The sequence below is a fragment of the Ammospiza caudacuta genome, chromosome 18, assembly GCF_027887145.1.
Source record: "Ammospiza caudacuta isolate bAmmCau1 chromosome 18, bAmmCau1.pri, whole genome shotgun sequence".
Classification (NCBI taxonomy): domain Eukaryota; kingdom Metazoa; phylum Chordata; class Aves; order Passeriformes; family Passerellidae; genus Ammospiza; species Ammospiza caudacuta.
The window spans coordinates 7,861,556-7,888,744 of NC_080610.1; the positions used below are offsets into that span (position 1 = coordinate 7,861,556).

The 27,189-nt window shown below is 41.9% G+C and overlaps 1 protein-coding gene across 3 annotated transcripts; it reads left to right on the plus strand.

Moving 5' to 3' along the window:
- Positions 1–1,224: 1,224 nt before the first annotated feature.
- PPM1F (protein phosphatase, Mg2+/Mn2+ dependent 1F) lies at positions 1,225–27,189 on the plus strand. Of its 3 annotated transcripts, none has more exons than XR_009275462.1 (8): positions 1,225–1,413; positions 10,821–10,951; positions 14,451–14,650; positions 15,753–15,941; positions 17,070–17,213; positions 18,121–18,214; positions 19,399–19,915; positions 26,131–27,189. XR_009275462.1 is itself a non-coding variant. In XM_058816610.1 (8 exons), the coding sequence occupies exons 1-7, from the start codon at positions 1,238–1,240 to the stop codon at positions 19,770–19,772; spliced, it is 1,308 nt and encodes a 435-aa protein (XP_058672593.1). In that variant the 5' UTR covers positions 1,225–1,237; the 3' UTR covers positions 19,773–19,800; positions 26,378–27,189. The 3 variants fall into 3 exon arrangements, 2 of the variants coding, with proteins under 2 accessions (XP_058672593.1, XP_058672592.1); XM_058816610.1 differs by having other exon boundaries at positions 19,399–19,800; positions 26,378–27,189; XM_058816609.1 differs by having other exon boundaries at positions 19,399–27,189.

Consider the following 27,189-nt stretch of genomic DNA (forward strand, 5'->3'; position numbering starts at 1 on the left):
AAGATCTAACCATGGGTAGAAGTTTCTTTTTCTGTAGTTCTTTTTAGTTCTTTCTGGTAAAAGCAGGCTGAAGCAAATAGCTTCTTTTCATGGGAACTATGCCATTGTTTTAAAAATCAAATTGATGTGGTGCCTTGGAGTCATAGGTCTTGGCATAAACTACAACAGCTTCCAGGGTGCTTGTACTGATTCAGTTGTTCAAGTCCTCTCTTAGCTGTAGCCTGGTTTGTACACCAGGAGCTGCTCTGAACACACCTGTGTGCCCAGCTGGCTGCTGCTGCTGGCTGGGATTTCTGTAATGCCTGGAGATGATCCTGGAACCGTGGGAAACCTGGCATTGGTCATTCTCCATGGCTTCCCAGCTGGGTTGGAATGCTTTCCTCTTCCTCCAAGCATGGCTTTTACTTTGGTTATTTGCAGACAAACTTTTGCTTGTAAAATTTCTTTGCACCCTTCCTATTTGTGTGTATCTCCACACATGATTTGCCAGGGTGTGTAATTCTTCATAATATAATGTAGAGTAAGTATTTTAGGATAGAAAAGCCACTCACCTGGGTCAGTACTCACCTTGAGTACTGTGTGCAGTTTTGGGCACCGCAATGTAAAAAATACATTAAGCTATAAGAAAGCATGCAAAGGAGAGCCACGAGGATGGGGAAGGGTCTGGACGGGGAGCCATAGGAGGGATGGACAGTGCTGTCAGGCACATGGTGAGATTTTTGGGGTGATCTTGATGGTCCCTTCCAACTGAGGTTATTCTAGGATTCCATTAGTGCTGAGCGCGGGGAGAGCTCAGTGAAGAGGAACTCTAGGAAACATCTTCGTGCTCCTTTCTGCTGCTTTCAGCCCTTCTCTGGGGTCAGAGTGTGTGTGGAAGGAGAGCACCAGAAGCTGCTCTGGGCAGAAAGCAGTGCGGCCACCCCGTCCTGCCCGTCCCGTCCCATCCTATCCCATCCCGTCCCATCTTATCCCATCCCATCCCGTCCCGTCCCATTCTATCCCATTCTATCCCATCCCGTCCCATCCTATCCCATTCTATTCTATCCCATCCCATCCCGTCCCGTCCCTCTCGCCGCGGGCCCCGGGGCCCCGCCCCGCATTCCAGGCATTGTTTGCGGCCCCGCCCCGCCCGGGCCCCGCCCGCCCGGCCCCGCCCCCGCGCGTCCCTTAAAGGGGCCGGCGCCGCTCTCAGCCCTGGCCCCGCCCCGCCCGCCCCTACCGGCCGGGCAGCGCCGCCATGGCGCTGGAAGTGGAGCCGTCCGCGGCTCCCCTCAGCTCCTTCCTGAGGGACTTCCCGGCGCCGCTGGGCCCGGGGGAGCCGCTGCCGTGGAGCTCCGCGGGGAGCGGCGCCCTGAGCAGGGCCGAGGTGCCGGGCGCGCTGGCCGAGCGGGCGAGGAGCCTCCTGGGCAGCAGGTGAGGGGACGGTGGGGCGGGCGGGGGCTCCGGCCGGGCTGCCCCGGGGGCGCCGCCGGCGGCCGCTGTGAGAGAGCGGGGCCGGCCCGGCACCGAGGCCGCAGCAGGTGCAGGCGCGGGAGGCGCTTCCTCCTGACGCGGGGCCCGCCGGGGGCGGGGGAGAGCCCTCAGCGTCTCCAGGGAATTTTAGGTTTGGATATTTATTTATTTATTTATTATTATTTCCCCTTCTGAATTACTTTTGGTGACTGTTAATAGCATGCTCCTATTGAAGCCATAGGCCTTCGGCCTTCATAAGATTGTTTGTGTGTTCTTTTCAAAGCTATTGCTCTCCCGCTCCCTGTGCGGAGTCAGTTACCGCGATGGGGCCGTTCCGGTGCTGGGGTGGCAGCAGTGAGAGCTTGGGTCCCTCAGGGCACCCGTGTGGGTCAGCTGGAGCCCCGGGAGGGAGGCTGGCCCTGAGGTGCCTCGCTGGGCTGCCAGGGGTAAGGGGCGAGCCAGCTCCAGGGTGTTCAGCTCCCCAGCCCTCCCGAGTGGGACGTGCTCGTGTGGGTTTCTCCAGCTGATATTTACTTAAAAGTTCAGGAGCGCAGTCACACCACTGCTGGAACACGCAGCTCCTCATCAGTGATGCTTCTGTCATCCCCTGACTGCATCCTAATAACCCTCATCCTGAATAGTTTAGACTTCCTCTTTAATGCTGCTAAGAATTTGGGTATGACTTACTTCTTTTGGCAAGTTAGTGCTTCCTCAAGAACAGGTTATCTCCCACCAGTTCCACTCTCTTAATGCACTTGGCAGTAGGGCCTGTGCACTCCAGCTGTTACAAAGTTCCTACCGCAATCTGCTTCACTAACCTGAACAGTGATCGTGAATGGTCCGAAAGAGCATGAGTGGTGATCAGTGCTGTGGAGAGGCTGGTTCTGATCTGGTATGTGCTGAATGTTATCTAGTTACTAGAGGAATTTGATAGATAGTAAACATAGTTTGAATTAATTGCATTTTAAACTATCATCCACTGAGTTTATGAACACCAAATAGATTTTTGTTGTTGAAAGTGTATAGGTGATTTTTAGATATTTAAAATGCCCTGGAAATTTGTCTTAAAAATCAAGTTACTCCTGCATGTTACAGGGGTTATTATGGACATAATATCACTCACTTAAATTGTATGCCTAAATCTGAAGATGAAAAATGCATACCAAAGAAATACAATTTCTTAGTCTGTAGTTTAAAAAGGCCCAGATAATCATTGCATTTTTTAGTTGTGCTTTGACTAAATTGCTCTTGAACAAAACACAGCTGTGTTTTGTTCCACAGCGAGATTGCAAATTCATCACGTGCATTGAATCTTTGAACTCTGTGGAGCAAGAGTGGTTCTGGGTGAATGCTTTAAAGAACAAGGTAATGCCAATCTTGAGCAAATACTTATCACATGGCACCCACTGTGCCACGTGGGCCAGGCTGGTGCTCTCTGCAGTTGATTTAGAGAGGAAGGTATGAGGCTTTAGAGTTATGGGATGTGTTACTCAAACTGCAGTGCTTTAAAATCAGTATTTCTGAGCTGCATGTCTGCTGACATTCTGTTGTTGTCTATTGGGCACAGTAACAAGTGGAAGCAGAAGAGGAATGCTGGTTTTGCAATGCTTTCACCTCACCTGTCACTCCTGGTGTTTACACAGAGAGGAGCCTGCCAGTGTCAGAAGCTTCATTTTTCACATACCTGCCCTGCAGCCAGTTCTGGCTCCACAGCCTCTCTTGTGGAGCTGCCCAATTCCTCAGCAATTTAAAAAAAAAAAAAAAAAAAGGAAGGGAAAGAGAGCTAAAGAGAGTAAAGCAGAATTGAAGTGCAGCAGTCTACTTATTAATTCTTGTTTTTACAAAATGTTTGTGAAAAACAGAAGTAGATAAGAAAAGTGTTTTTGTGAATTCTCATGGCTGGCTGCAGGCAGCTCTGTGTTTGGGTGCAATGTAGTGTACCTGAAGTGTCAAATGTAGGGATCCCTACAGAATTATAGCTCAGGTTTGGACTCCTAAGACAAAGAGAAACCTCATTTTGCAGTTGCAAAAGGGCTGCATTTTCCTGTTGGGTAGGCTCAGTTCTTGCATGTGTGGAAAAAGACCGATACAGCCCAAGGCCAAGACAGGAGTCTTGTGTTTTGAAATTGCAGGCCTTCTCCTTATAATACCTGTAATTAGGAACTAAAACTGAAGTCTCTGATTGTGTGAGAAATTGCCAACATTACATTTTTTTCCCATGTTTGCTGCTGTGGATCAATTCAAAATACAGCTTTGAAGGCTAAATAAACTTTTCTGTTGATGTGAATCCTCAGTAAAATAGATGGGGGAGTAGTAAGGAAATAAGAGAAAGAAGGCTGTTAAAGATTTTAAGAAATGGAAAAATAAGGGTGAGGACTGACATTAGAAGACATTTAAATGTTTGTATAAAAGTTGAAGATGTAGAAGGGGCCGGATCAGTGGCTGTGCAGGAGGTCTCTGTAGCTGGGATCCTGCAGGCTGTCATGGCAGCATCCCAAACACATGGAGGGCAGCTTGGTGAAAAACACACACCCTCAAATATCACTCTGTTATTCTGCATATGTTTAACACTCTGAACTGAAGGGGTTACTGGGTGTACCTTGCTGACTTCTGGTGTTGTTGTTTGATCTGTTTCCTGAGTGTGAGATTTCTCTAACATTCCAGCATCACAGAGTGTATTTTACATGGTGATTAGTACTGCTGAAGGGTTTCTGTGTAGATCAAAGTGTTATTGGGAAGTGAATTTGACACTCAGTCCTGCTGTTCTGCTTTTCCTCTCTGTGTTGTCAGGTACTCCATTCTCACCTGCACAGGTGTTTGGGTCGTGCCCAGAAGGGCCCAAGCCAATCAAGGTCCATGGCCAACAGAGGCCCAGCAGTATCCTTAGATCCCAAGACAACATATGGTGATGTTTAGCTTGTTCTTCCAGTGGCTTGGAGGCACAAACCTTTGTGCCTTTGCAGTGTGAAATGTTGTTCCTCCACTGCTGATCAGGATTTCTGTTGAGAAGAGAATGAGCCAAGAGGCAGCTTTGGTTTGGTCCAACATGGAGTTTCTGAATGCTGGTGCTTCTCCAAGGCTGCACACATCTTTTTACATGGAAGCAGCTGGGTATGTCAGGCTAATCCCTGAATGGCCTAATCTAAAATGAATTATTTTAACAAATTTCTGCAAATGCAGCTACCTTAGCAAACCACCAGCTAAAACAGCAAACCATTTTGCTCTCTGGCATGCCTTGTCCCTAAGTTACTAATCTGGTAAAGTTTTGCAGATATTCTACTTTGAATAGTTCATTTAAATCAATGGAACTGCCTGCTGCTAACTGCAGCTAAACACATGCATAACATTTTGAAGAATCAGAGCAAGCTTAAGTAATCTTGTTTTGCAAAAGTTCAATTAACATACACTTTTGGGTAATAGCTGTGTTCTGATAGTCTATGAAAATAGGTGAATGTGAATGAAGTGACCATTAGTTACTTCCCAGGCTTTAGAAATTAACCTGAAATATTCCTGACTTTGACTGCAACAGAACATGAGATGAAGTCAGACTCCCAAATATAGAAATTTCATCTTCCCTTGATAGGAGCTGAAACTTGTATGGGCATCCTGTGACATATCCAATAACAATGTGAAATTGCTGCAGCCTTCCTGTTGGAGGAGATTTACCACAATAACAGTTGGGAGACTTGGGCTTCCTGTTCTGCCCCCTCCCCAGCGATCTGCTGTTGCCTCAGCATCCTGTTTTGTGTCTTTGTGCTTTATTCTGTAGTGCTCACACCAAGGTGTGGCCCTGGGATCTTTATTTCCAGTGTTCCCTTCTTTTAGAGTAGTTAATTCAGCAATTCTGATATTTTGAGGTCTAGTGTGATTTAGGTATGAGGAGGGGGAAAGGAAAATCTTATCTTGCTTCTGACTTCCCAATCTCTTCTTAAAACTCTATTCAGTCTCTTCCTCTGTGAAAACTACTTTCTACTGTGACCTCTGCTTTTAATAAATTCCCTAAAACCTACTTCCTTATTCCTAATTTGAACAATTTGTTGTAATGCTCTGGTACTTCTTGCTTAGGAGCATGTTTGCATATTTTGCTCTCATAACCTGTGTGAAACACACTTTCTGTTGTTGTTTGAGGATAAATACTCAATTTTGAAACAACATGTTTAGGGTTTAATTGGAAAGTGGCTTTTGTGGAATTAAGCCTCTCCTGTTCTGCTGTGGGGTTTTTCTTCCTGCTGAGAATAAAATGGAAGTAGCAGGTGACTCTTCACTGCACATTTTGTATCAAAACTGTTCAGTAATGACTGAAGGGCCTGAACAGATGAATTCTGCATTCTAAAGCTGCTGCTTCTGGTAGTTTCATAAGAAAAGCTGGGGAAAAACTGCTCCATGTAACCATAAGAGATGGAAATTCTGTGTGTGGCATTGTTTATATATTTGTCTTGATGCCCTCTTGTTCATCTCCTTCAATGACCTGATTTCATTAGCACAAGGAACAACTTCCTGTGCATTGTAGAATGTCAGATGTTCTCTCCTTAATGGATATTATTTGTACTTTTCTGGCTACCATCACCCTGGGAACTCTAGGTACTGCTCTAATAAATGCTAATGCTTAAAGCTGCTTGAGTGGAAACATTCTGTAGTTGATTATAAGAATAAAAAGCAAAAGGGAAATAAAAGCAGCAGACTGGGGAGAAAATACTGAATACAAGCAGCTTTTGTTTATGAGGAAACTTGTGACCTGCTATTATTTTGGCAGTGTGAGAGGATCTTTCACTTGCTGGAGAACTGCTGGCATTTGCAGATCTGCACTAAACCCGCTGCTGATAGAGCTGCAACATGCTGGAAACACACCCTGAGCCTGCAGTGCCAGAGCTGAGCTCTGTGGGATCTTCTGTTCCAGGGCCCATGAGCAGATAAGGGCTCCTCTTCCCTCAGATGTAAGGCAGCTGGAGCTTGTGCTTTCAGATATAACACTTCTTTATCCCCAACATGTGTGTGTGCACAGTCTGAAAGGAAAAGAGGATCACACATTGGTGCTCTGGCCTGCAGTAGCACTGCTGCTTTGTTACCATGGCTTTGGTAATAATGTCTAGAAACAAAATTAATCACTTAAAAAAAAAAAATCTGAAATATAAGTGATCGATACTTGGCCAAGACAGTTGGTAATCTCTTGTGCTTTATTTTATACAAACAGATTTCCTGACAGTACTGTGGGAGAATGTGTGCGTTTGGAGTGGGGGGAATGTGAATTCTTTTGCTTGCAAAATAGGGGCATAAAAATGCAGAAGGCTTTGTGGAAACATGGAGTGTTTGGCATATTCTAGAGAGGCTGTGTACCACCTTCCATGGTGACACAGAGCTCATTTCTCTGCTCCCAGTGCTGAGGAGTATCTTTTTGGGGTCTGCCATCTGCTGCACAACTCTGAGTGCCCAAAGCCACTGTAAGCTGGGCACGGAGCACTGCAGGAGGTCTGTCAGCTGTTTTCAGGCCTTCACAAAAAGTGTAGCTGTAGCTGAGGCTCTGGCCAGGGTGTGGTGGCCTGAGCTTTGATGCTCTGGATGCTTCCCTGTTACCCCAAAAAATCTTTGCTAGAGACTTCTGAATGTACCTCTTAAACTGGAGGGGAAGAGGTGGGAACATCTTTGAACTGGTGACTTGTTTGCAACACTTGCTACAAGTGTCTTGGGGGATTAATGACCCAAATAAAAAGAATGAGTGAGAAGTTATCTTACTGTGTTTTTGCTTCCTAAAAGAACGTGTATATATTTTGGTGTTTTTCTTTCTGAAGACTGGTACTAAAAGGGTCAGTATCAATCTGATGATTGACCTGACATACGTGATTACCCTGTGGCTGTGGTGGTGTGACAGCTGGTCTTTTGAAATTTAAAAAAAAATAGACAACTAAATTGTATTGCAGAAGAGAAACAAGGTGAACAAGAGAAGTAAGTCCTGTTCTGTAATTTATGCCAAATCTAAAGTATGCAAAGCATCATAATTGCATTCTACTTCTGTGTGTAACTTTATTTTGGCCCGGAGGTATGTGTATCAACAGGAGCTTTGCATAGCTCCATTCACCAGTACTGTGTGTGTCCAGCAGTCCAGAATCTTTCAAGGAGGAGGGTGGCATATAAATTTAAGTGTCATCTTTATTAGCATAAGTATTGCTTTACTCTTTAACTTACCTCTTTTATCTGTACTCAGGTTTTTGAAATAAGTCTTGTGTTTTGCTGTGAGTAGCTGGAGGAGACAAGCTCCCTGCTCCAGCCACTGTTGATCTGACTTCAGCTGCTGGTGAAGCTACAATGCCTCGTCTGCACTGTTACAACATGCTTTAGTTCTTTTAAAATATTTTTTATTGTGGTCAGAACACACTCTTTGTGTTAGCAAAGAAATAGCCTGCAGCAAAGAAATCCAAGGTCTGTTTACTACCAGCCTGTGTGTGCTGAGGCTGAGTGTTTAGTGTTGCGTGTCGGAGAAATGGGGCTAACGTGTTTCTTCTAAGATTCCCCTAAAGTAGCATCCTGTGCATGTAACACACCCCAGCAGCTTTCCTCTTCTTCCCACTACAGTTGGTTTTCCACTTAGGAAACAGCTACAGTGTTCCTTGTGATTCATGGAGATTAAATCATGCTTGGGTCAGCTCATCACCAGGGTGTCTTGGGCTTCTTTGGAAGGAAGGTTTTAACAATAAGTGACATTCTTCTTTGCTTACAGGAAAGGTTTGAAGTCTGCAGTGGTAATTGCACTGGGTTACTTCTGCACTGGTTGCCATAGGTACTGTGCCTGTTTCCAGATACTCTCCAGCCAAGTGAGACCTTGTAGCTCTCAACTAAAGCAGCATTTTTAATGACACATTTTGTTAACTCTTAAATTCTCTGATTTAGAAGGTGAACTTAGACCTGGTAAATGTTGAACCTGAATGGAAGATGCCATTCCTTGGAGCTCCATTCACTTGAGCTCAAGTGAAAACCAGTCTTGTCAATGTGGTAATGCTGTGATGAAGATTTAATAAAGTAATCATAAATATGTTCTGTTCAGAGCAGAGTTTGAACTAAATAGGTTTGGTAATTTTTAGACTTCTATCTTTATTCAGTGTATCAGAATCAATTATTTGATGTTGTTGCTGTCTGCATAACAAAATCCCAATAAACAACCACTTTCTTAACAGATTTGCTGAACTGTGGAGTGGGAGGAGATACATAGGAAGCAAAGCTGAATGAAGCATATCAGTACTAAGGAATCACAAAATTTCCTTTTTAGGAACTGGGTGGCAACTGGAAAAAGTTGAAGGATGTGACATAATTTGTAAATTTTCTCTTTGTTACAGGCATCCTGTAAGCAGAGGTTTATACATGACTTGTGCATTATATATAGTACTTAGATTTCCTTTTGTTTAAGCTGCCTTTTATGGGCCCAATTGAGCAATTCTGGACTCTGGAAAGCAGAAATGTACAAAATTTAAAATCAAAGTATTAAGCCCTCTTCTGATGTTGAGCTGTGAACCCAGGCTAGATATTTTTTCCTCCAGTATAGCAGAGAAATTCTGAAGATGTCTGAAGCTGTGGCTCTCACTGTGCAGCTAAATGCATTGCTATTTTCTTAATGTTTCTTGTCTCTATTCTTGGAGCTGAAACGTGCTTTGACTAAAGCTTCTGACTTTCAGCAGCGTCAACAACACATCTGACATTGTTTGTGGGGCTTACATTTTCATAATTCTTTCTTTTTCTCTTACATGAACAACAACAGGAAGAAGGATTTTGGAGGGCAGGGGTGCCATTTCTGTTTTGGATGTATTTCTTGCCTGACCTCTTAAAAGATTGTCTGTCAGTGTCAGAGCCATTATAAGCAGGCATTGTTACTTTAAATGAGCTAGGAAAGGAACTGACTCCCCTAAACATATCAGCCTTAAAAAAGAAATAAAAAGCCACATTCTGTTTTCCCTTGATGTGACATGACTGCAGCTAGCACTGAAAGGGCTGCAAACACGTTGCCATCTATTTGAAGTACCGAAATAACTCATTAAATTGGGCCGTCGCTGCCACAGAATGCGTGGCATAAAGCAGGCCTGTGTTGGAGCCTGCTGACTGACACAATGCTTTCTGTTTCTGCCACAGGAGGTACTCATACATGGCTGTGAGGATGTGACAAGGCCCCTCTTTCAGGAGCACAATGGCAAAATGCATTTCAGCTTGTTGTCACTGGGATCTAAAACCCCGCGGCCTTCCCCTCCCTGCCCTTCTGTGCACACAAACCACTCATTGCTGAGCAACACCACACACCAAATGCTTCCACCATTTCATACTCCCCAGCAAACCAGTTCCATGCAGAACTTTCTAAATGTTTCCTGGGAAAACAAAGTCTTGTCCTTGACTTGCACCTTAATGTGGTATTTGCTTTGCTTGGGTAATTCAACACCTTGTGGGAATCAAATGTTCCATGAACAATGGATAAAGTGGCTTTTTATGGATGTTGATTCTTATTCTTCATCGTGCTCATAGAAAATGGCTGGAATGTGTTTTCTATGTATAGTGTAGTTGTTAGTGCTTGCCATGAGACTGTAGTGATTTTAGGAGTTATTTTATAGTAGCCTCCTTTTGGAGTTGGATGAGACTTATTTGTTTACAGATTCAAAAACATTATAGCAAGTGTGTGCATTTATAAATCATGTGGCTTGAATAAAGCATTGAGTGAGCAGGAGATGGTGAGCATACTGTGTAGCATTATTGGTTTCTAGATGCCTACCTAAAAGCTTTGTCTAAATAACAAGTCTTGGAGCCTCTTCTCATCCTAGTCTTGTGTCAACTCTTTGCCTGGCTGGTTTCTTTGGAAAACTTCCAGTCAGAATAAACTGAATTATAAGGGCTGTAGGTTAGCATTAAGCATGACTTTTCTTGTGAAGGGAAGGAGAGTTCCAAGTAACTTTTTTAGAGATTTGCATCTACCACAATGCTGAGATCTTGATGCTGTCTGTGGTGAGATAGTTGACTGCAAGCAAGGAATGCTGTGTAGTGAGTAGAAACAAAATGTGTGTTCAGAGGCTGGAATTGAAGGTAGCAGTTCCCATCTGATAGCTCAAGAGAAAGAGGTACCATCTGTGACTGGAGTGTGAGGCAACAGTTTGAAAATATGATTCATACGCTTCTTCCTCTTTACATTCTTGAGAAAGCAGTTGTCTAACTGAGGATCTTACTAAAGATTAGTGTGAATAAATATTGAACATATGGTTTGCTCTACTAGTTTACTAATGAAGTTTGTATTATTGTGTGTAATGGTTTCTAAGTCTGAGGTCACCAGCCATACACTGCGAGGTTGTAGCTCAGTTTAAACTAATGGAGTCTATTTTGCTTTCCCTTCCTTTTCTTACCAGCAGAGATGTTTCACCACTTCTTGCAGCATCATTGATCCATGCTGCAGTTGATGAAGTTCTCCAAAAAGACTTGACTGAATTTAAGCTGCAAAATGTGGAAACAGAGGGAGAAGGAGATGAGGAAAGGTTCACCTGTAAGTATACTTTTCTGTCTGTGGTTTTTCCAGAGGCTGTCTTTCAGAAGAGTTTAGTGTTTTGAAATGTTTCCCAGATTTATTTGGTTAGGCTGCCTGGCAAGCAGCAGTGAAGGGAACTTCATTTGCTTTTGCTGTGTACCTGTGGGATGAAAGGAAGCTGTGCTGGTTTTGTGGGCAGCATGCAAACAGTGTCTGGAGCCCTGACTGATGCTGTGCATTGGCTTTCTTAAAGGGAAGAGTTTGTCCTTTGCCCTTTGGCAGAGTGACCTTATTATTCCCATGCTTTGACATTGCCATCACCACAGTTGTTGTAGAGTCAGACCAACACCTTCAATCCATCCATAATAAACCATCTTGCTTTTGTCTTGGCAACCAGATTCTGGCTCCTCCATATCTTAAATATCCTGAAACTCCAGATCTTTCTCTTGGCAAGTTGCTTGATAGTTTGTGATTTTATCAATAGCTTCTTTTCTTCCCACTCCCCTGTAAAAGTGGGATACTGAGGGAAGAAGAGCTTTGCATGTCTTCTACCTGATGCCTGCATTTTTTCCTGAGTGAACTGGAGAGAGAACAGACCTTGGTGACTGAGTATTGGGTTTGTGCCTTGTGTAACAGATGGTCCTACTGCATTTATGTACTGAAGTGTTTAACATTAGACTTCACCAAACCTTTAGTCCCAGTGCCAAGAATCTAAACAGAGCAGGATGCAGGCAGAGTAGAAGATAGAAATGGAGATGTCTTAGGCAAACCAGTCTGTTCTGTAAGAGGAAATACTCACCCTTGCATTTCCCTGGGATGGATTGAAAGGCAGTTCAGTGTGCCCCAAACAGAGCAGTGCAGTGGCCAGGATATGAGACTCCCAGAAGCCTCTTTCAGCATTCATGTCCAAGTCTAAAGCAGCAGGAGGGGGAACTCAGTTAATTAAGTTGTGCTGCACTCTGATTATGTCATCCCTTGCCCTAATGCTTGTGGCCTTCACTCACTGCAGCTACCCTGGCCTGGGGCAGCACTCTGCCTTGAGGGGGAGCTGGCAAATATGAATTTGATGTGACCAGGTCATTGCAGCCTCTACAGGAAAGTCAGAAGCAGCATATTGTAACTCACCTAGGATAATTATATAGGTTTGCACAAAGCAGTTGGAAACTGTTATCAGAGCACCCTGCAGTCACTGTGCTGTGGACTCTTCATTGACTCCTGTGTAATTATTTCTGAGGTGAACTATAGCAGTAATATAGGGCATGAACTGCTATACATTTGTGAGCCTAGGACTGTAATCTGTAGTTCTGTGTCTTACATAAATCTTGGGCCCACAAACCAAAATGAACCCTATCTGAATAATAAAGAAATAATGTTTAGAAACAAGGAGTAATGAGAACTTGATAGGACGTGGACGTTTTCTTGGCTACAAGCATCTGATGTCTCTGTTACTATATGTTGGGGACATTTGCAGAACATTCAGGCTGCTGTTTTGCTCTGAAGGCCATAAAGATAGGGCTGGAGTCTACTTTTAAGCTAGTGCAGGCGAAGTTGGAAAATCCTTGGATGAATTTTGTGTTGAACTAGTTCACATTCTGTCTCACTATTACTTGTTGACAAGTGCCCCAGAGCCCTCCCTGTTCTGATGGTTGAAACCTTCTTTAATTTCCATTTTACATATTCCTGCCTATTTTGTTTCTTTGTTCTTGTCATCATTGCCATTTAGATCAAATCTCTACTGACCATTCATTCCCCTATCAAACAGGATGGAAATTGGCTCATTGTTCAGGTGCTTGAGCTGCCCAATTTCAGCAAGGAACAGCTACCTTTAAAATGTTCATTTTTCTGCTCCCTTGGTTGTACTTGTTTTCCCCTATCTTGTAATTGGTATTACATCACTTGAACTGTACAACTAGAAGGAAAGCTGTTCCTCATGCTACAGCACAGTATGGCCTCTCTTCCTGCACTGCAGTGGTAAATCTGCCAAAAAAAGCATTCTTGGAATGAAAGAGAAGTGATTATATAAAAGCAACGGGGGGGGGGAAATGTGTGCACGTGTGAGTGCCACTGTTTGTGGTACTGCAGAAGCATTTCTGCTGTTGAGATACTAAATTCTTTGTCAGATGTCACAAGCTTAATATTTAAACAGCAATATGTGTCTTCTGGTCAGTATTAGTCTAGACATTTAGAAATATGTAAACTAACAGCTGTAGGCAAGGCTGTCAGAGATGCTGTCCTGTTTAGTTATTTTGTGTTTGGCATGATTTAATATCTAAAGGTTTTTATAGCTTGTCCATTAACACCTACATATTAAGCGAATTAAAAGTAATTTTGGTTAGTATGTAGTGGCTGCTCATCAAATATGTGTGTTTAAATTTAGCTTTCAATTCTCCAGGCCTAGTGATGCATCTGAAGCTGGCCAGCTACTGTTGCTGAAGAAAAAAAAAACAGGAGTTACAAAAAGGAATTCTGAGGAAGCTTTAATGCTAGCAGTGTTAGCAGGAGTCAGGATAAAATAGATACAGGAAAGATAGTTCATGCACTGCAGGTCTTTAGAGTATACAGTAGTGACTGGCAAATTATTTTTGTTCTATAAATGTTCTTTTCTGTGCATTTTGAAGTTAGTTGATTTAGCATTTGGGCAGGTTTCCTATTCAAATAACAAAAATTTAAATGGTTACCTGTTTGGAGGGATACTGTGTTGCAAAGCTAGACACAATGCCAAGCACCAAACCATTCAGTCTGATGAGCAAGTTTGGATTAATTGATCTTTGGGATCTGTCCAGAAAAGGATTTGAGTGTCTGGCTGGAGCTTTTCACGCCATGCCCAATGGGTGTTTACAGTTCTGCTCTGTAATGACAAAGCTGGAGAGTAGCGGAAGTGTTCTGTCCCTGCAGCTCCTACAACCATGAGTATTTAAAAAGATAAAGATAACAGCTTAAAATTCTAATCTGTTCAGCTCAACTGTGAGTTGAGCTATTGACCTCAGCAAACATTTTCAGACTTCCTTGTTGTTTCAGTGGAAGTGGTTCAGTAGGACATAACCTGACCCAAAGCCAGGCCAGTGCTTTTTCAGCCCTTGTGTCCAAGACAACAACAATCTCATCTTGAAGGTTTTTCTGATCTTGATGATTCCCTTTTATTTTTCAGTATGTACAAACTCCTACCACTTTATCGTACTGATTTTACTTATGTAATAATAATATTTATGTCTAATATAGTATACTGATTTTTCTGGGTCTTTGTTATGATTTTTGTACTGTAATCACCTCCTTGATAAAACCTCTATTTTCAAAAAGAACTTGCAAGTAAATAAGCTGCCTTTATACTTAATGTTACACTGTTTTCCATTGCAACTTTCTCTCCACATTATTCTCAGGACCTCATTTTAATTCTTGCAGAGCCTGTAAAGGCAGGGTGCTGGATAGGGAAAGAAACTTGAAGGAAAGACAGGCCAAAAGATGGAGTGGTGTAGGAAGGTGGGCCAGAGCACTCACTGTTTTGCCTCTGTGCTGGCAGTGCTGGATGGGGAGTCGCTGCAGCGCTGCTTTTTTAACAAGCTGCGGGACGTGTGCTGCGAGTGGCAGAAGCAGCTGCCGCCGCTGCGGCCCCTGGCGCGTTTCCTGCTCGTGTCCATCCACGCCATCCGCAACGCGCGCCGCAAGATGGAGGATCGCCACGTGCTGCTGCCCGAGTTCAATCAGCTCTTCGGCCTCTCAGTGAGTCTGGACACAACGGGGGGGATGGCTGGGCAGCTTTGCAGCATTGCTGTAAGCACAGGGCCCTGGTGATGGATGATCTGTGAATTTGTTGCCATAAGTTATTTGTCATGTCTGCATTGGAGCAAGGACTTGGTGACTCAGATTGCTGGGGGCCAGTTACTGCCCTGATAAAGAAGTGATGCAGGGAGGATCTTGTGACTTTGGGATTCATGTCATAAGTTATGATCTAGGAAGATGGGAAGTTCACCTAGTGTTATGTTGCTGGAGTTACAATGTGCTTGTGACTGACACGACTTCTGTATGGATTGAGAGCAGCCCTGAGGAGCAGGACTTGGGGGTGTTTGTTGATGAGAAGCTCAATGTGACCCAGTGATGTGTGCCTGCAGCCCAGAAAGCCAAATATGTCCTGGGCTGCATCAAAAGCAGGGAAGGCAGCAGGCTGAAGGAGGGGAACCTGCCCCTCTACCTGCTCTGGTGAGACCCCACCTGCAGAGCTGTGCCCAGCTCTGGGACTCACTACACAAAAATCAGAAGGAGATCTCATGAAGCGAGTCCAGAGGAGGCCACAAAGATACTGAGAGGGCTGGAGCACCTCTGCTGTGGAGACAGTCTGAGAGCTGAGGTGGTTCAGACTGGAGAAGTGAAGGCTCTGGGGATGCCTTATAGAAGCTTCCAGTGCTTAGAGGGGCTACAGGAGAGGGGCTTGGAGCAACCTGGTCTAGTAGAAGGTGTCCCTTCACATGGCAGAGGGGCTGGAATTAGGTGGTCTGTAAGGTCCTTCCAACCCAAACCATTCTGTGATCTGGAGAACAGCAGTTGTACAAGTGCAGTTCATGAAACTGCTGCAGGACTATATAAGCAGCAGTCTGCTGCTTCAGTGCCAGGTTATTCTTAAGGACATTAAGTGACTGACAGCAAACAAAGAAAAGTAATTGGCCTGCAAAGTACTCATCTTATCCATTTTATACCTGTATAAATGGACTTAAATTGTCATTTATACAGAAGAAAGCCCAGAATAAAGAATCTTTGCTTGTTGGTAACAGTCTGAGCTATTTTGGTTTTGACCATGAATGTCTTCCTCTCTCTCTCCCTGCCAAAGGATGATGTTGATCGTGCTTACTTTGCGGTGTTCGATGGCCATGGTGGAGTGGATGCTGCCAATTACTCAGCAACACACTTACATGTCAACGTTGGGTTACATGAAGAGATTGTTAAGAATCCAGGTGAAGCCTTGAAATGCTCTTTCCAGAAGACAGATGAAATGTTTCTTTTCAGAGCCAAAAGAGAGGTGAGTGGGTAGAGATTAATTCCATTGTTTTTAAATAACACTGAGAACTGTTGGACAATGTGGTATTATCCAGAAAATTCTGACAGTACAGTTAATTTCAATCACTGGCTTCTTTATGAAATTATGCTACGTGTAAAGATTTTGTTTGATCAAATTATTTCTTACTTTGAGGAAAACCAGTGCTTGGGAGTTCAAGATGAGTAATTGAAAAGAAGTGCTAAAGTGATTTAAATGATTCTGACATATCAATTATTTGAGAAAATACTGGTGCCTCCTTGTCTAAACCAGGCAGCCTCTAGATGTTCTGCTGTCTTACCTCTTACCTGGAAAAGAGATTTCTTTCTTCCTGATAATATGGTTGCTATCTTCCTCTTTCTTGTCCTACTATTAGTGTCAGTGGTGATTGTAAGTGAAAAATGTGTTCTCTGATTTAAATCAGACTCCTCAGTTCATTAAACTTATTGATTAAACTTTGAATTAAGTTGGTCCAATGAACAATTCTGTCTTCAAAACCACATTACACTGTTTGAGAACTCTTATTATAGCACTGCTGTGGAAGTACTCATTGTCAATATCTTTATTTCTGTCTATGAGGTATGAAAGAGAGACCAGCATTGCATAAGGTCTGACTCTCACTCATCTTTTCAGGGAATCTAGGACAGTTAGATGTTTTTCCTTTGTTTGCATTCTCATTTAAATACCCAAGGATAAGGAGATCTGTGTGGAGCAAGGTATCTGTAGTTGCTAAGGTGGAAAATGTGAAAGGGATCGTAAAGATGTGTTTGTTTGTGAAGTGTTCATTCTACTGAAATTCAGATCCTTTTGCTTTTCTGCATGTCTCTGTTTTAAACAACAGAGCTCTTAGTCTCCTAGATCAGTTTTGGAATTAATAGCAAGAGAAGGAAGAACGTGAGACAAAATTTATCATCTGCATATTAGAAAATACATTTATAAATAGTTTATTTCACATCTCTCTACTATCTTGTACCCTTTTTTCAAGTATCTGAATTAGGATTAGCAGGTCTAATGTGCTGCATTTAGTGTGATCAAAGCTAAGTTTTCAATATTGCCATATATCCCAGTAGGGCTGTTGAATATTCACCTGACACCCCTGATTTCCTTCTGTAGAAGCTGCGGAGTGGCACAACAGGAGTGTCTGCATTGATTGTAGGGAACAAACTGCACATAGCATGGCTGGGGGACTCTCAGGTGATGCTGGTGCAGCAAGGGAAAGCTGTGACATTAATGGAACCTCACAAACCAGAAAGAGAAGTAAGTCTGACTTGTTTTTTCCTCTTAAGTTGTGTGATGTCAGATTCTCTCCTGAAACCTTTTGGAGTCAAGCCTTTTTAAGTGATTGGTGCTTTGCATAATTATATATCCTGTATGTTTGGATGCATGGAATTAACAATTTCTTGTTTTGTGCTCACTCCTGTGTCTTGACAAGATGATCCTTACACCTTACGTGCTTGGAAGTACTAATGAATGGTACTGATAGTCCTGACTTCAGTTCCTGCTTAGACTACTCAAAATTTGCAGTAATTAAAGACTTTCAAAGGCTTTTTTGTGTGAATTTAAATCTGCCTGTTACAGAATTTTTTAGTAATTTGAGATAAATAGCAATTCAAAATATTAGCATGATGCAAATCTTTCATTATATGCAGTACTGTAATTGAAAAGCTAATGCAAATCTATTGGCCTAACTGGCTTAAAGTGTATTGTATTTCCTATCTATTTTTATAGCCAGACATTTTATTCCATGAAATTGGATGGAGACTTTGCAAGTTTAGCTAGCATTGCATGACCCTTTGCCTTCACTGCATGAATATTTGTAACAACCGAGTAGTTAAAGGAATACCAATGCAAAGACAATTGTTACTTAGCTTAGTTATTGTGTATTTCATTCTGAACATTTATATATTCACCCAACTGCTGTATGGAATGGGAAGAAGTGGCAGGAAAATTTACACATCCATATAAGAAAGCATATGATGATACAGAAACTTGAGAATTCTGCTCTTTTGTGGACAAGCCGTAGCAGGGATGGAAAGTAGTGGCTTGTTTCCAGTAATCCTATGTGCCTGTTTCTGTGCTAGATTCTGATATGTGTGTTTGCTATATTCATTGTAGAAATACAGAAGCTGGAGCAGCAAACAAAATGTATTCCACTGTTTTTCAGGATGAGAGAGCAAGGATTGAGACTCTGGGTGGCTGTGTAACCTACATGGACTGCTGGCGGGTTAATGGTACCTTGGCTGTTTCCAGAGCAATTGGTGAGATAAACCATTAAAATCTGTAAACTTTGGATTCAATTTGATTGAAACACAGCACCTGAGACTGTGTTTACTGTAAATGGTGTCTTGTTCAGCATCAAACAAATAGTAAACTACTTACTGTCTTTCCCATAAGGCAAAGACTCACATGGCTTGCAGCTACATCAGCATATTGGTTTTACCATGAGAGTAAAATATTGGTTTATTTTACATACTAGCCATGATAGTCCTATTTTTTCCCTACTACTAAGATCTTGCTTCCTATAAATGCCTAAAGTACTGTAATGTTTTACAGCAGTTTAACAAATATGCAGCATTTAATTTGTAAAAGTGGAGGAAGCAATAAATGTTTGTCTAGCCTTTTTTATGTGCTCAAATGTCTGAATTGTGAGGGGTTTTGTCCACTTTAATATGAATGTATCTTTCTCCTAACTGTGGATCTTTCTGCTTAGGTCAAATCACTGCATTCTCCTTCAATATCCAGCAATTTAGGGCATTTTAATTGCAGTATTCTCACAATCTTATTAAACAAGCTTACTTTGCTAATTGCCAATTATGGCAGAAAGACAAAAAAACCCTGAGCAATACAGTAGATAAATGTAATGTATGAGTGGGAGCAGATTAGTATGGAATTTGTATAATGCTACTTGGATCAGTAGGAACTCATGTTTGGTAAGTATGTCCATACAAAACTGATAAACTAAACACAATGAGCAGATTGTTAGGACATTGTCATGTATATCTGGATAGTTGAGAAAAATTTTATTTTCATGGCATTCTGAAGGCTGTACAGGAGGCACATCTGCAACATGAATGCCTGACTATCTCCTCACATAAATATATTTCTGAGAGAAAAAACTTAGGAAAAAATTCCTTATTTTCCCTGCAAAATTAGGGGGGGGGTTTAAGGAGTTACTTTAATTTTTACTTTCTAAGGGGTTGCTTTTAATTTTTAATTAAAAGTAACTCCTTAGAAACCCACTGGATTTATGTAGGTTCCAAGCATCCTTAAAGAAACAAAATCTTTGTGCTTATTCCATGGCTTTTAACTACTTTCATCCTGCATTAGGTACCTCTGGAACAGGATCTGGCCATCCTTGAGGATGGTAAAAGCAATTGATGGGTAAAGAAGTACCTGTTTTTATCTGAAGTAATCAAGCCTTTGCTTTGTATGTTTGTCTCAGGTGACATCTGCCAGAAGCCCTATGTCTCTGGTGATGCAGATGGAGATTCCTTTGAGCTGACTGGCTCAGAAGATTACCTACTCCTTGCCTGTGATGGATTCTTTGATGCCATCAAGCCCCATGAGGTTGTAGACTTGGTGCTGGATCATTTGATGCAGACCAAAGGAGTGGGGCTCAAAGCAGCAGAGAGACTGGTGGCTGCTGCCAAGGAGAATGGATCCAGTGACAACATCACTGTGCTGGTGGTCTTCTTGAGGGATCCCCAGGACATCCTGGCAGACTGTGTCAGAGACTCTAAGAGCCCTGGGGTTGATGATGGTGCTCAGGGCTCACCCTTTACCCTCCTCAGCTGTGAGGCAGCAGCCGCACAGTGACAGAATCTGTTTAGTCCAGAAGGTTCAAGTAAGTTCAGTGAGGAACTGCTTTCCAGTGAAGAAGCCTCTAATGCAGAGGGCACAATGTATCAGGAAAAAAGACAAATGGACAAATGTGGAACAGAAAGGCAAGACCCCTTTTAGTGAGTTCCCATTTGTCTTTCTCTTCTCCCTTTTCTCCTCCCTCCCCTCAAAAAACACTGAGCGGACGTGGAGATTTGTACAGCTGTTTCATTTCTGGGAGCAGGCACTGAAGGGTGTCCCAGGGCTGTTGGTCATAGCCCTCTGTCCTGGAAGGGTAAGAAACCATAGTAGGTATAAGCTAATGGATGAGAATATGCATTTCATGAATTCTGGGTGAAAATTTGAATTAGTGCTTTGAAAGAGCACTGTATGTTGTACTTAACTGTGATGTTACTTTGGAAGGTGGAGGGGAGAAGCTGTCCCCACCACAGAAAAGCTTTTTCCTGTCTGTGTTCTGTAGGAACAGACTTGGGGTGCAGGGACTGGCTGACACCAGTGTGCTGTGTAAGGTGCTTTTGGTTTGTACCAAAGATAGTACAAGAATGATGTGGCCTCTTTATTCAAGCGGAAACATTTAACATTTGTGTGTAAGGAGAGGAGAAAATAAAACTGGATGCTCCAGAAAAGCAGAACTAGCTAGAACTATCCCAGGGAAAATGATAGAAAATCAACTGCTTTCTGGGATGCTCTGGTTTATAAACTGGAATCTGATATTTAACTGCACTGAATTATTTCTCCCTAACAAATATGATTATTGGCTATTTGGCAACCTGAAGAGACCCCTCTTGTGGTATTTGAGAGAGAGCTTTACAGTTTGTGTGCTCAAGCAGGTAAATGTCCTCTTCCTGCCACTATTTTGTGTACTATAACAAAGGATGAATTTATTTTTCTTTTAAGTGTTTATTTGTTAATTTTCGGAACTCTACATTTGAGGAATGTTTTGCAGTGTTACCTTACTTTGTTGTGGTTTTTATTTAAACTGGAATTTTCAAGTGGCTCTGTCTTTATTACCTGGTGTAAAAAAACTGACTACCCTCAAGTGCCTTAAATATTTCACCCAAGGATTTCTGGCTGCCTATCATGGTCTGGGGAGCCAGTTCCTAATTTTTCAAATGTGACTTTTTGTTTTCATTGATGCACTTAAATGTTTCACTTTGTGAATTATTTTTGTGGTAACTAGGTTTCAAGAAAGCATCTTTCATTGTTGCCAAATCTTGTGGTTTGTAGTAAAAGCTTCACTGCGACTTACTCCCTGCCCTGTGCAGAATGCTCTAGAGGTTTAATCATAAAGTAACAATCTGAGTAATGATTTAATGTAAAAAGTAACTTCTGGCCTTCACAAAAAAATTAGTAGCACAAACTAGAAACAATTTAGTAACAATTTTTTTCCTCGTGGAGGTTAATTTGGTCGCGCTTCATGAACCTTTTGAGTCAGAATAGCTTTCTAAGAACTGTGAAGCTCAGAGGATGAAAGAAGTGTAATGAATATGTGAGGGTGTTTGCACAACTGCTCCATTCATTACATGCTAGAGCCTGTGGTTGTGTTTTGTCTTGCCTGGCTAGCAGGACTCAACAAGATCTGAAGGCTCAATGGTAAATTTGTTATTAATTTCAGTGTCTAAACAAGAAGTGCTTTGCATCTGGCAGCAAGATTGTATGCTACATTTAGAAGCACATGTCATTGCAATATGTCAGTCCTATTGGTTAAAATATGGTGAGCATTAATGCTGCTTGGGGAGGAAGCTGAGGTAGAAGAGCTGGATGGCTCAGAGGAAGAACAGAGCAGCACTGTCTGTGTCCCCAGCCTCTGGATCCTTTGCTGATGTGGGATGGTGCAGTGACCCCAAGGCTTTTGCTGGAATTACTGAGGGTGATCCTCCAGTTTTTAATGTAGGAACTCCTCAGTGACCTCCTCTTCACCACACAGCAGCTCAGACAGCAACTGCCTTCTTTTGGCACAGGGGCTGTTCTGCTGAGAAGGCTGTAAGCAGTTTTCCACCCTACATTTTGGTGTCTTAAAATGTGTGGGGAAGGATTTCCATTCTGGCAGCCTGGTGGGGTGGGCATCAGTGTTTGTAGTGAACCTTCTTCAGTTAAGGGAGCCCTTAGGATTGTTCAGTCACCTCCTTGGATTTATCAACTCTCTTCTGTCTTTCTAGCCAGATTTTCAATTCCATGCTAAATCCTGATGACCACTAGTGCCTCTTGGTGTCTTAGAAACAGTTCTATTATTAATAGAGTAACAATCATGCAGAATTGATTGCTATCTGAGGGTTATCAGGGGAGGAGGAAATGATTGTATTTATGAAGGAAGGTGTGAAATATTGCTAAGTTCATTATATTGGTTTAGTTTCAGAAATTTGCCAAATTTCCTCAAAGGTGAAAGGGATTGAACAAGCCAAACTCTTTGTAATGGTTATTTTTTTCAACCTTTTCTGGGCAGATTTGCATTACAGAGGAAAGTAAGTCCTAAGTCTTTTGATGGATGCTTGCAGCTATGTGAGAATATAGTTTTTTGTTTCAAATTTGATAATTTCTTTTTTATGGGAGCTAAGTGAAGTGGGCCTTCAGAAAGCTGTCTGTGGCAATCATAAAATCTAATTCTCAAGCAATGCTCTAGGGAAGAAATTCTGCGTTCTTAGAAGCTGTTCCCTTACATTTACATTCATTCTGACTGACATAGTGCTTCATTTCTTTGAGATGTAAATGAATAGGAACAGTCTTTGAGAAGTCAGAGAGATTTCAGCATGGATTAAAAGTATTTCTCTCATTTTCAGATACTTCTTACTAGCTTTAAAAAGGCTGGTCAGGTCAACAGAAATTGTAATGGGTCAAAAAAGACAGTTTGTATCCCATAGCTGGAATAAGTAATTCCTGATGTGTCATCTACAGGAAAACCCCAAATACAGTTTGGGGGGGAGCTGTAGAAATCAGCTGAAGAATTCAAGACAAATGTTCAATAATTTTCACATTTTACTAGACTCCAAATGAATGTCTGCTGAGTGCATTTTAGCACTCAGTAGAAGAAAAATTGCTCTTTAGAGGAGCCTGAAATTTTAAAACAGAGCACACCTAAATTCTTTTGTTGTTTGGCTGGAAACTGACTTCAGTTCTTCTGCTTAGTGGGTATCCAACATCTCTTTTGCTTGTGGGTAATTCATGCTTCTACCTTCCCTTCCTTTCCCCATCCTCTCCTTCCAAGCCACACACCTAAGACAGTGAATATTCTGGGTCTGACAGAGACAAGATGAAAGTTTTACAAATAACATTTGTTTGGGGGGTTCATTTTGGCTTTTTTTTTTTCCTGAGAATACGGATGATAGAAAAGCAGGAAAATTCTTAGAACAGAGAGTGATTAAGTAAAATCCACCCTCTGAGTGATGGAGGAGTGAAAGAGAGAGACAGGAATGCATTTAAGTATTATTAATGCCTATTTTAAAAAGGAAGTGGGCTGGAAAATAGAGCTACAAATGTCAGTTCTTTAGAGTGAAATACCAGTGCTTGAAAGAATTAGAAACACACCCATTAAAAAGGCAGAGCTCAGCTGTGCTAACTCTTGTCTTCAAACAGCCAAAGAAGGAATAGCACTAAAGTGTCCAGGGTGACTTTCTGTGACCCCTCAACACCACCATGGCAGCTAATGCTCCTAAATGGATTTTTCCAAACATCCTCCTGTGCTCAGAGGGAGCAGCCAGCCTCTGCAGTTCCTGGTCACTGTGCAATGCTGCTGTGAGTAAACCTGTAGTATGTTCATGAGTGGAGGGGCTGGTGAGCCCTGCAGGATGAGTAATTGGGCACCAAGTGGTTACAGCAATGCTGGCAGCTGAGTAGTGTTAATCACTGTGATGACTTTAATAGCATTTAATAGACACTTCTCTCCATTCAGAGTCAGATGTGATACTGCTCTTTTAAAATGCATTTCCAGTGCCATTAACCTTCTGTCATGAGGAGCCACTAAAATTTCCACTTTCTTGTTGGATATTGGGAAAAGTGCTTCTCTTGTTTTCTGAATTCTGGAGATAACTTGGCTGTCAGCACTGGAAAACCTGTGCTCAGCTGATTGCTTAAATCGGTTATTTGGGGTTGAAGCTTCCCTCCCAGGTGAAAAAAAACCCAAGAAACCAACACCTAAAAACTAACCTAAAAAAGGTGTTTCCAAAATAAGTGGCTAAGAACTTTTGTAATTGGTATTTGTAAATGGCCTTGCAAAAAAGGTACCCAGCAAATACCCTCCATCTATAAAGGGCATAGACAGTAAAGTCTAAGTTAATATTGCAGCTCTACTCTTAGTGCAAATTTGACTCTGTTGATTGAACTATTTGTGTTCTTGTGGATGCAGGTACTGGATGTGCAGCACCAGCCATTGTCTGTTTCTAGTCTTACAGTACTGGAGTATCAAGCAAATGCTTTAGGGAGCAGGTGGGGGATGTTAGCCACAACAGAGCAGATTGCAGATGATTCATGTATAATTTAGCTCTGGTTAAGCCTGAATTAAATTTCCCTGCTTAGTTCTATTACTGTCCCTTTTGCAACTGGGCCTGTGTCTTCAGACAAATTCCTACTAGGAAAAAATGGTTCATTCCCCCTTTTTGAGGAGCAAACTCTTCTGATGAACAAAATGCCACCCAGGAAGGATTGGGGAAGGAGAAAAATGAGCTTTCAAATGAATATGAAACTGCCCAATCTACATGAAGTTATGTACTCTCCCTAAACACAAATTTATAGCAGCTCTGGTTGCATTTGAGTAGTACCAGAGGGGTTTCTGCCAAGCTCATCAAAACCTTGCAAACAGCATCAAAACCAAGAGGCTGGTCCTCTCTGTGTTACTAAATCGAGCCACTCAGCCAGCCAGCCCTGTGGAGTATTTGTTTTGTAGCATTGACAGTTCTTAAGAGCTAAGCCAGACACTTTCTGCATGTGTTTTGGTTAGATTTTATTTAATTTAAAGTTATTTTTATTTATATAAGTCATGTCAGTTGAAAAGTAAACAAATGAGACTTGAAGGAGTGACTGCACTTCTGAACATGTATCTGTCATAGACACTTGTTCAAGTAATGCCTTAAAATGAGCTGGTAGGATCTTGTGACAGATAACCTTATCTCTGCATGGAACAGGAAACCAACATCTTCCAAAGAATCACATAAACCTTTATTTTGGTGAGACCCATCAGACCTGAACACTCTTCTGTGTCCCTGGTTTAATGCATGTTCCACGCTGCACACGCTGCTGCTCATGCGCACAAAAATAAACAAGGGACAGCTGTGTTGGCCACATAGAAAATTTAGCAAGATGCAGCTTTTGTTAAGTAGGAGAGGACAAAATCAATAGGAAAAGAAATGTTTTCAAGCTTCTTGGAATGCAAACAATAGAATAAAAAAAAAAAACAGCCTAGAAGAGTTGGCAGTGCACTGTCGGCTGAAAACCACTGTTTCAAGCAAATGAATTTGGCTGTGTTGTAATGTCTGTTTTATTTTGATAACAAACTCCTCTCAGTCAGAGTTTTATGTCTTGTTATGTGCCTTTTGGTTGAAGAGACAAGATACATCCAGTTCCTTAGAAAGTTAAATATATCTGGTCTTTGTGACATGCTAGATCCTGATTATTGACTTTTCACTCAACTCTTAAGCCTGATTACTAATTTCCAGGAGATATTAATATATCAAATGCTGAAATTATTACTGATTAAATGGTTTTGGAGTTCCATGCAAGGAAACGTCATTGGTCCTTCCTGATCAAGTGGATCACTCCTTGAAGTTATTTATCCCTTTCAAGGCCATACATTAGGCAGGTAAAAGGTTTGTTGCTGTGGCAAATGGAGCTGGAATGTGTGACCATGATCCCTGCCAGGAGCTATTCATCCTTTTATCTAAGCAATGATGCTTCTTTTTAGATGTCCAAGGATAAAGAGATAATAGCTAGGAAACCAGGGTGAAACCTTTCTGAAAAAGCATTTGGCTGAATATTGCATGATTAATGCTGCTTTCTTTGTCTGTTTTCCCCACTTTTTTTTTTTTTTCTTTAGTGTATTTAATAATAGCAAGATTTTTTTAAATTTTGGGTCAAAACTTTATACTGGCAAAAAAAGGCCAGTATAAAGTTTTTAAGTTCCTTTAACTTAATTACTTTAATTACTTTGAACTTCCTCTTCTGCAAGGCAGTTCTGCTCTGTGTCCTTCCTACTTTATTCCCAATTTTCTTTTCCTCTATCTTTTATGTCCTTTTACATTGTCACCCTCTCCCTCTCCAAAATGCTGCTTTTTAGGCTATATAATCTGTTGCCTGTTAAGTCAGTTTTGTTGCCATTTTGTAATTTTCACTTCATTTGTGTCCATAGTGAATTTGGTCCGATTTTTGGAGGCCTGCAACACCAAGAGTGTAAAAACAACCATGTCAGCTAGGAAGATAAGAGACTACAATAACTGTTGCTTTGGCATGGACCAGTATTGGATATGTAAGAAGAAAACTCTGAGATTTGTATTTTACTTCATAGGAATACTTAAGCTTACTTCAGGTAACAATAGCTCTCACCCTGATTACAGGAGTTCAGAAATGTTCTTGTCTGTCTTTCCTTTTTCCTGCAGATAGTATGTGTTTTCAACTATTTGCACTGTTGAGAGTGGGGGAAAAGCTTTCTGCCTTCCTTGCCCTCCCCAGCTCTCTGTCCCAGCCCAGCTGAGCAGGGTGGGAGCAGCAGCACAGCCCCAGCTCAGCCACCTCTCAGCCAGTGCCTGCCCCGCACTGTAACGCCCGTGCTTGAGGAGGGGTAAGTGAGACCTCTGTAACTACTCCTGCTGACCTAAAATATATCTTCTTATCAGTATTAAAACAGTACAAGAGCAGAGCTGTTGCTTTAGGCACATTTCTTGCCACTGTGTTGGCTGATGAACATTGAATGGAAGTAAGAGGGCCAGTGACTTTGAAATAGGAGCTGTTAGCCAAGTTTTGTAGAATCATAGTCCTTATTTATTTTATATGCGAATCTGCACTTGTGACCCTGAGCAGAAAAGCTGCAGTACAACAGGTTTTATAAGCTGTGGCTTAACCAGTTATCTAGTCTCTTAAAACTCTTATTTAAGCTGACTGGTTTTATGCACAAGTTGAAAACCTGTTGTCATTATCATTAAATGCTATGCATATTGTACATTCATTTACTCGGATTGTTCTAATAGTGCTTGTGTGTATTATGCTACATTACCATATTTTTTATATATGTATGTATTGCATGAGGTTTAATTGTTGGGAATTTTTTGTACTGTCACTTTTGTATTCACACAGTGCCTCGTGTACCTATTTGCATATTGCAAGAAGTTGTTTCAAAACAGTGATTGGAAACAGGTGGGGATAAGAACTTGCCACTGTAGGATCTGATGGTTCTGAAGTATTAATAAAGTAT

What these genes read in the sequence shown, in the direction of transcription:
- PPM1F (XM_058816609.1), top strand. Translation starts at nt 1,238, where the DNA reads ATGGCGCTGGAAGTGGAGCCGTCCGCGGCTCCCCTCAGCTCCTTCCTG. An exon ending in CTCACAAACCAGAAAGAGAA is followed by an intron (nt 17,214 to 18,120) that starts GTAAGTCTGACT and finishes ACTGTTTTTCAG; the next exon opens with GATGAGAGAGCAAGGATTGA. An exon ending in GGCTGTTTCCAGAGCAATTG is followed by an intron (nt 18,215 to 19,398) that starts GTGAGATAAACC and finishes TGTTTGTCTCAG; the next exon opens with GTGACATCTGCCAGAAGCCC.